A 10,131-nucleotide genomic window follows, 5' to 3' on the forward strand; every position below is an offset into this window, starting at 1 on the left:
TTTTTTTCTTGTCATTTACATTTGTTGGTCTTTTTATTTGTCTGTTTTTGTTTGTATACTTTATAAATCTTAACTTTGGGGCCCATTTCTGGCTGGGTCTTCTCTCTCTCTCTCTCTTTTCTGTCTCTTTCTCTCTCCTTTTTTTCTTCTTTCTTTTTGGTGGGGACCCCCAATTACTCAGAAGTGTTCCAAGGTGCACCTTGCCTGGATCATGCTTGATATATTCAGCTACACATCCCCTCAGCCATCTCTCACCAAAATGACTAGGAGGAGGAATGCTCAAAAGAGGGAAAATTCAGAGACTATGTCCTCTCCATTAGAGCTATAGGATATGGACATAAATATTATGTTGGATAGGGAATTCATGCTAGCAATTATCCAGGCAATGGCTAGGTTGAAGAAAATCAATGACAACAAGGCAGAAGTGAAAGCCACCAGGGAAGAAGTTAAAAATGCTACAAAGGAGTTCAATCTAATCTAAATTCTCTAACAGCTAGGGTAACTGAGGCAGAAGATAGAATTAGTGATCTAGAGGACAAACTGATAGAGAAAAATGATCAGGAGTAGGCCTGGAACAAACAGCTTAGAAGCCATGAAAACAGAATTAGAGAAATAAATGACACCATGAAACTTTCCAACATCAGAATTATTGTATTCCTAAGGGGGAGGAAAAAGAAAGAATACTGGAAGGTATAGTTGAACAAATTCTCCATGAAAATTTTCCCAATCTGGGGAATGGAACCAGTGTTCATGTCATAGGGGAAGAAAGGATTCCCCCTAAGATCATAGAACCTACAAAGTCATCAAGACTGCTGATTGTGAAAATGATGAATTATCATTTTAAACAGGAGCTCTTGAAAGCAGCTAGGGGGAAGAGATTCCTTACAGACAGAGGAAGGCCCATCAGAATAATGTCAGATCTATCCACAGATACATGGCTAGTCAGAATGGGCTGGTAAGACATATTCAGGGCCCTAAGTGAAAAGAACATGCAGCCAAGAATACTTTATTAAGCAAGGGTGACATTCAAAGTGGATGGAGAGTTAAAGAGCTTCCAAGATGGGCAAGGTTTAAAAGACTATGTGACCACCAAGAAGACACTACAGGTAATACAAAAGGGGGTTCTATAAAAGAAGGAAGTACCCAAGAGTGTCATAAAACCGAAATTTTACAGAGGCAATCTCTGAAACAAGGACATCACAGGCAACATGATGCCAATAAAACCATATCTCTCAATAATCACTCTCAATATGAACACCCTAAGCACTCTGATAAAATGACACAGGATTTCAGATTGGATAAAACAACAGGACCCATCCATATGCTCTCTATAAGAGACCCATTTTGAACCTAAAGATACATCCAGACTGAAAGTGAAGTGATAGAGAAACATCTTTCATGCCAATGGACCTCAACAGAAGGTCTGGGTAGTAATTCTCATATCAAATAAATTAGATTTTAAACTGAAGGCTGTAGTCATAGATAAAGAAGGACACTAAATCATTCTTAAAGGTCTATCTACCAAGAAGATCTATCAATTGTAAATATTTATGCCCCCAAAATGGGAACAGCTAACTATATAAGACAACTGTTAATCAGAATAAAGAGACATACTGATATGAATATATTAATAGTAGGGTATCTTAACACACCACTCTCAGTAATAGACAGATCATCCAAGAAGAAAATCAATGAAGAAAACAAGAATGTTGAATGACACATTGGACCAGATGGACCTCATAGATATATACAGAACATTCCACCCCAAGACAACAGAATACTCATTCTTCTCGAGCGTGCATGGGACTTTCTCCAGAATAGACCACATACTGGGTCACAAATCAGGACTCAACCAATACCAAAAGATTGAGATTATTTCCTGCATATTCACAGACCACAATGTTTAGAAACTGGAACTCAACTACAAGAAAAAGTTTGGAAGGAATTCAAACACCTGAAAGCTAAAGACCATCTTTGGGGAGGGTATGTGCTTTGGTGAGTGCTGTGAAGTGTGTAAACCTGGTGATTCACAGACCTGTACCCCTGGGGATAAAAATATATGTTTATAAAAAATAAAAAATTAAAAAAGAGAGAGATGGAAATAGAAAAATTGTACTTATTGAATAATATAGGGCATTTATTAGTCTTCAAAGCTTTGGATTCAGAGATGGATTCCACAACATGTCTTTACCATTTACTAGCTGTGTGACCATGGGTGAGTTATTAGTCTTACCGGGCCTTAGTCCCCTCATTTTAAAATATGGCTATAAAAATAGAACCTGCCATACAAAGTTATTGTGAAGCTGAATGTGCATTTGAAATGTTTAGCACAGTCCTCCAGCCAATGACACAAATAGGCTCTCAATAAATAATAAATGTTATAAGAATTATTTACTTTTACAATTGAAATATATCTATATTTAGCAATCTATACATATCTGTATCTATCAATCTCCCAAATTTTCAGCCTTTACAATGGTAAAAAGTATGCCATGAAGTCTTACTATATAGCATCCATTGTTCTGCAGTGGGATTAAAAATAAAACATTATGGTAAATTAAATTAATTTGTAGTCATTTATTGTCTAGTAATATGAGTTCTAATTATGAATTGGTCAACATGTTTTTCATTGTCACTCTTTCTCCACCACCCTCACTCTTCTGATAGGGCATTAAACATATGGAGGAATATGGGAGAGGTGTCTGTATTGGTATGTATCAGCTGGACGGCAGTGGTGCAAAGGGCCTATGGTTTTTGTTCTTGGAGTCTGCATTTGAGGTGAAGGTACAAAAGGGCTCGGAGAAGGAGGAGAAAAACAACAACAAAGTAACTCCCATGCTCTCCCTTGATTGATCAGAAAAGTTAATTCACCTCCTCACATTCACCCACTCAGCAAACAAAGTTTTGGGAAGAAGACGGGGTGTCTGCAGAGTTGATATCAGCTACCAGTCTCTCATGTCACTGTGCAATTGAGCATGTCTAAATATAGGCTTGCCAGCCAAATTGGTTGCTCTGAAGCTGCAAATCCAGCTGTGGAGCATCCAAATTCTGAAGCTGCTAAATCCATAATCTGAATAACCACACTTCATAGTTGTGTCTATGTGGTTACGTCCTTCTGGAAAGTTCTTCCCCATCTGTGCCTATGGAAATCCATGAATTCCTCCCCTCACTCCCATACCCCAGGGGCCATCCCATGCAAGACAAGTCTATGCCCAGGCACGTGGGATTCCTTCTGGGACTGACCGTGGGGACTGAACCTTTCTTTCCTCCCTGGAGCAGCGAAAGAGGTATGCCTCTCCTATATCTCTTATACTCCACTCCAGGGTTCCTCTCTGGGGTTCAAGAGACCTCCAAAACATGGAGGAACACCTTATCTTATCCCCAGCCCCCACCGGCATCTTCAATGCAGTCCTCAAGGTTCCCGAGGCTGCCCTGGACCATAGGGTCCTCACTTTACCTCCAGCAGGAAATGCAGCCCAGGCAACTACATTTGGAACACACCCCTTAGGGATTATGGTGTGGAAACTCAGGGACCTCAAATTGGGAATTAAGAAGAAATTGTTTGAAAATTTATAACACACTCCCAAAGAAGGGGCTGAAACAGGTATGCTGCAAGGACAGACCTAAGAGGTGGGTCTCCCAGCCTCTGCTAAACAGCCCCATTCTTTGCCAAGTTTGAAGACTAATTACGGCAAAGGATCTCCTAGGATTGCACTAAGCACACGTCTGTGCATATAGCATAATTGTTAGAGCTCCTTCTAGCTTCATATTTGACTTTATTTTAGCTTTCAGATTTTAAGTAGGGATTTTAAGAAGGCTAGTTGGTTGCTATCCTGAGGATAGTGAAACCCCTGGAGTCAGATAGCAAGAAGTCCTGGGCAGGCGCACTAGGATGTGTCCTCAGAAGCCGGCTGGGGATCCGGGAGCGCTGGCCCTGGGTGAGTTTCCCCACCGCGGGCTCCATTCCCCCCACTTCCCGTCCCTCTCCGACTCCTCCCAGCCTGGCTTGTGCTACCCTGCGCCCCTCGCTAGCTCTAGATCGGCTCCTCCTGCTGCCTCCGCCCCCTCACACTGGGTCCCCCAGCATCGTCCTCGTCCCACTCAGACTTCGCTCCAGCCGCCCCGCCAGCCGCACTTCCCGCCCTCGCCTAGATCCCAACCGCCGCCGCCCTTGTAGCTGCACTCCTTTCGCGATCCGCCCGCGATCCGCCCGCGATCCGCCCGCGCCACGCTCCCTCGGGCCCGCGTTCCACGCCCGGCCCGCCGCCCCCGCCCCCCTCTCCTCTTTCGTCGCTGCCGCGCCCGGGACTCCGTAGGCTCCGTGCCTTGCGGTCACGCCCGCCTCCTGGCCCCTGAGAGCCAGACCTCTCGGTTAACGCGGAGGCGCCGCGGTCCCCGCCACCGCCACGGCCGACACGGGTGCCACGCGCCGCTGCCGCCGCCGCGCCGCAGCCGCCACTCGCCCGCCGCCCACTATGGCCCCGCAGCAAACAGGTAGCAGGAAGCGGAAAGCAACCGCGATCCAGGCGGGCGCCGCAACCTCGTCGTCTCAGATCTCCGCGGCGGCTGACGGAGAGGGGCCGCTGCTGCCCAAGAAGCAGAAGCGGCCGGCAACTAGGCGCTCGCTGGTCCACTACCTGAAGGGCCGCGAGGTGGGCGCATGGGGCGGCGCCGGGTTCTCGGGCTCAGAGGGCGAGCTGCGAGCCTGTGCGGTGCAGAAGCTGCCTGAGCTGTTGAGGGAGCGCGAGCTGGCCCTGGGCACCCTCAACAAGGTGTTCGCGTCGCAGTGGCTGAACGCCAGGCACGTGGTGTGTGGCACCAAGTGTAACACCCTCTTCGTGGTGGATGTGCACTCGGGTCAGATCACGCGCATCCCCCTGATGCGGGATCGGGGGGGCCTGGTTGGCCCGGGCTCAGCCGACCTGCGGTATCCACGCCATCGAGCTGAATCCCTCCAAGACGCTTCTGGCCACTGGGGGTGAGAATCCCAACAGCCTGGCTATCTACCAGCTGCCCACCCTGGACCCCGTGTGCCTGGGCGACCGCCATGGCCACAAGGACTGGATCTTCACCATCGTCTGGATGAGTGACACAGTAGCTGTGAGCGGCTCCCGTGACGGCACAGTGGCGCTGTGGCGGATGGATCCTGACATGTTCAATGGCAGCATCGCTTGGCACAATGACGCTGGCCTTCCTGTGTACGCCCACATACGTCCGAGGGACATGGAGACCATCCCCAGGTCCAGCACCAGCCCCAGTAACCGCAAGGTGCGGGCTCTGGCCTTCAGCGGCAAGAACCAGGAGCTGGGAGCGGTGTCCCTGGACGGCTACTTCCACCTGTGGAAAGCCCGCAGCACTCTGTCCAGGCTGTTGTCCATCAGGCTGCCCTACTGCCGAGAGAACGTGTGCCTGACGTACTGTGATGAGTTGTCCCTGTACGCGGTGGGCTCCCAGTCCCATGTCTCCTTCTTAGATCCACGCCAACGTCAGCAGAATATCCGGCCCCTGTGCTCCCGAGAGGGCGGCACAGGTGTGCGCTCGCTGAGTTTCTACCAGCACATCATCACCGTGGGCACAGGCCATGGCTCCCTGCTCTTCTATGACATCCGTGCCCAGAAGTTCCTGGAGGAGAGGGCCTCAACCAGCCCGGACGCCTCTCCTGGGCCCTCAGGAAGGAAGCTCAAACTCACCTGTGGCAGAGGCTGGCTCAACCACGATGACCTGTGGGTGAACTACTTTGGTGGGATTGGCGAGTTCCCCAACGCACTCTACACCCACTGCTACAACTGGCCTGAGATGAAGCTCTTTGTGGCTGGGGGACCTCTCCCTTCAGGCCTCCATGGGAACTACGCAGGCCTCTGGAGCTAAGGATGGCTGCTGTGTTTTCAAAGTGCCCAGATTTACCTTCCAGTCCCCTCTCACTTTCCTTCCTCATGCTGCGTTTGTGCTTTTTAACTCAGTGTGATGTTTGTCTTGCAGGTGGAAGTTCAATTTATCTGTCCGTAGTGTAAGAGAGAGAGAGCGAGGGAGAGAGCGAGAAAGTGATCCTTGGGCAATCAAAACTTGTCTTTAGGATTTTCCTGTACCCTCCACCCCGACACAACCATCTTTTTTGCCTTCTCTTACAAAGAATTTTGTCTAATCCTTAATTGTGTTCTCTGAGTGGTTGGCATATGCTTTTTCTTTAGGCTGATGTAGACATGGTTCCCACTACAATTTAACTTCACTTTTACCAGTATTTCAACAGTATATTCAGGTCGTGTACACGTTTCATATGTATGTTATTTGGGGAAAATGTGTGCTAAAAAGTATCTTTTGAACTAGTTGAAGGAACTACCCACCATATATATAACAGGGCAGGTGCTTAGCCCTGGTCTAGAAAATGCATTACAAGATCTAGGTGCCACCATTTGGCACCTGTTTCATTTTGGATTTTGGAACCTGGCTGTTTGTTTGTATATTTTTGGTACACAAAATATTTAAAAATATGTTTTCTTATACAAGAAATTTTACAGTGATGTTCATCTTATTAATCACGATTTTGATTATTCAGCTAAATTTAGCATCTGTATCTCTAGGCCCTCAGCCTTTTTGGTTAAAGCTGCTATATTATAGCCTGCTTTCCTCGGTAGCATTTATGCTACAGAATTCCATAGTTAATCAAAACTGTCCTGTAAGTGCAGAACAATCAGGGAAGTACTTTTGAGGAGTGAACATTTCTTTAAAATTTAGGTAACACTATCTAGGTAGCCATTTACAGAGAAAGGTCAGCTGTTGTGTTCAATGTGGACGTTATTGACAACTTTTTTATTGTATACATGGATAATTGTTTTATCTGGATTTGAGTATGTGACGTATTACTGAAAAAAATAAAACATGTTTCATATTTTAGCAATTAAGTGCTAGGTTAAAGTTTTTGGATGCTTATATATACACTTTATTTTTTTTTTTTAGTTGTCCTTCTAGGAATATATTTATCAAAGTCAGAATCTTCCTGGAGAGAAACGGAAGCTGAAACATCAGCTGTGCACACATTAACTGTGTACATTTGTTTTTGAAAAGTAAACTTGTGCTACTATCATAGGTTAAAAGAGTTAATAACATCTTGAATAACTTATCAAAATATACTTGCTCTAAGTTGGGAAAATTAGGTATCTTGTGTTTTTAAGATGATTTAACAAACCTTTTTATTTACAAAAAAATTACATGTTGTGCTTATAGCTACCTCACATGTTCCCATGTGAGGAAATGGCATATATGTATACCATTTTGCATATGCACATATTCCTAATATTTTAAACTACATGTATTAAGACTTGGTCTTCATTTTTATTTTGTTTTTTTTTTTTTAAAGTTAAGTAACACACGTGCATGACCAAAAGAATAATACTGTATAAAGAGTGTACAGTGAAAAGTAAGTCTCATACCCTAGGATCCATGACCTCTTGCCCAAAGATCAAAAGCAGTACATTTTGTGTCTGTATCCATTTAAAGATGGTTGATACATATATAAGTATATATATGTGTGTGTGTATAAATTACAGCATATGCTGCACATATCTGTGCCACTTTTACCACAAAATTTTAGAGATTACTTCTTATACACACTTTATTCATACCTAATTCATTTTAATTGCATAGTATTCCCCTATAGGGTTGGAACATGCTTTATTCATTATACCCTTAATAAGCATGTATATTAGTTGTTATTTTCTATTACTATAAACTATTCTGCAGTGATTACTTAGGTGAATACTTTTTTGTGCACATGTGCAAGTGCATCTGCAGGATAAATTCCTAGAAATGGAATTGCTGGATCAATTTTATATTTAATGGCCATTGACAGATTGCCCTCCAAAAAGGTCCTACCAACTTAACCACCCATAAATAGTGTATGCACGTCTACTGCTCTACAGCCTTGCCAACCATGTTTCATCAAACTCTGTACTTTTTGATAATTAGATATCTGCTTGACTTTGATGCTTTCTAAGCCACTTTGGCTGGGTTAGATTTGTGGTTAGAATACCAAGTAGATTCTGAAACAAAGATCAATAACATGGGGGAAATTAGGGCAAATAATAAAAACACTGTTCAAACCAAAGGCAGAGAACACCTACAGTTCAGGCTCATGTATTTGGAGATGGGCTACACAGTACTACATTCCTTAGCTCCTTAGCTAGACCTAGTAGGATCTTCTGGTATATCGCACCCTCATATCACTTGTATTCAATGCATCACATGTCATTAAGGAAAATCCTAGAAGGAGATAATGAGAGCCTGACCTAGGATATGTGAACCAAGTGTGGAGAGGGAAGACTTATTAGAAAAACGGGGAAAATAAAATGAACAGTTTGGTAGGGTGGAAGATGGAAGAAAGCCAAAGAATTTAGGTGGACTCTAAAGTTCTGGCTTGAATGTAAATACATAGTGGCAACAAGCGAATATAAAGAATATAGACATAGAGGATATATATGGAGGGTGATCAGGTCACTTTGGGACTTGCTGAATTCGAAATGCCTATTTGACATCAGAAGTACATACCCAGCAAAGAGATGACTATATACCCCAGAATGAGATTTCTCACTGCTGGGAAAGTGAGTGAAATGAAACGTTGGGAGACTCTCCCTTTTGGAAGCAAGCAGAATAGAAAAGTTTACCAAGGATCCTAAAAACTAATGAAAAAAAAAAAAGATTCAGGGGATATAAAATTGAATAGCCTTATTTTACTCAAATGCCATTGCCTCATAAGCCTGAGACAGTAAAATATTTCTTTAATACTAAAAATATAATATTTTTTATTCTTAACATTTTTTCTCCCAGATATCCTCACTAAATATTTACCTAGGACCTCACATCAGTCCACTAATTAAGCTATTTCATTGATCAACTGTTGGTAACTTCTTGGAGACTGGAAAGACAGAACTTCATCAGAAAGCAGAACTTCTTAATAATTTCTGGATCACTTAACCTGCTCCTCTGAGTTGTCTCCAGCACTGAAAACAGCTTGCTGGCAGCCTTACTAAAGCCCTGACAGCCTCACAGAGGTGGAGTATCACTTCACCACCAGCTGCAGCTCCCTCCTGTTTTGAGTCCCCACCTCAGTGCCACGTGCACAGATCTCTGCTAATTTTCCCTGGTTACTAAAAGACATAGGAGATATCCAATGGAAGATGCTCCTTTTCTCAGCATCACAATAACAAGAGCACAAATACAAAGAATTAGAAGAAAGAAAGAAGAAATAATCACAGGCATAGATTGACTTATTAGGCAGGTACATGTAAAATCTGAGAGAAAAAAATTATTGGAAGATATAAATTTCTTCCAAGATGAAATATGAAACCAGAACAGACCTTAAAAATTGTGAATGTTTTTTTAATATGCCATTTCCTCTAAGAAAATCACACCTTAAACATGTTTATTATAACCGTGTTTAGTGTAAACGTGTTTATTATAAGCATATAATAAATATGCTAGGCCTGGTGATATCATAAATAAATTACTTCATATTTTCAAAGAATATTTAATTTTGAGTTGCTTTAGAGCATAAAGAGTAAAGTTTACTCTTTTCTATAAGAGACAAGAATAATAGTATAGCAAACTTGATTAAAATTACACAAAATTAGGAGACCTATTTACATATACAATTAAGTAAATGCAAGTTATCGTTAAAAAACATTGAGTATAATCCATCAGTGCATTAAAAGGAAACTATGCCACGGCAAAGTGAAGCTAGTTCCTAGAATGCAGTGTTCATTATTGAGAAGTCTATTTTTGTAATATAGCATATTAACAGGTCAAATAAGAAGACACATGCTCATGCTAATAAATTCCAATAAATAATTTAATAAAATGTTACTAAAATTCTTGATAAAATCTTTAGTAAAGTATGAGCATATATAGTCTTCATATGGTGTGTGTGTGTGTCTCTCTGTTTGTCTGTGTCTGTGTTTGTGTTGTGTTTCCAACCTCAACCAGAATCCTCTTAAATGATACATCAGAGGAATTCCTTTTTTTTTAATTATAATTTTTTATTTTTTATAAACATATATTTTTATCCCCAGGGGTACAGGTCTGTGAATCACCAGGTTTACACACTTCACAGCACTCACCAAAGCACATACCCTCCCCAAT

General features: G+C 42.8%; 1 protein-coding gene across 1 annotated transcript; it reads left to right on the forward strand.

Annotated features, from left to right (window-relative positions):
* Window positions 1–4,475: 4,475 nt before the first annotated feature.
* Window positions 4,476–5,868, forward strand: LOC132007474 (DDB1- and CUL4-associated factor 12-like protein 2). The gene is given in 2 exon segments (XM_059385646.1): window positions 4,476–4,892; window positions 4,894–5,868. Coding segments are annotated over 2 exon segments (1,392 nt in total).
* The last annotated feature ends 4,263 nt before the right edge of the window (window positions 5,869–10,131 follow it).

This window comes from Mustela nigripes, chromosome X (assembly GCF_022355385.1).
Source record: "Mustela nigripes isolate SB6536 chromosome X, MUSNIG.SB6536, whole genome shotgun sequence".
Lineage (NCBI taxonomy): Eukaryota > Metazoa > Chordata > Mammalia > Carnivora > Mustelidae > Mustela > Mustela nigripes.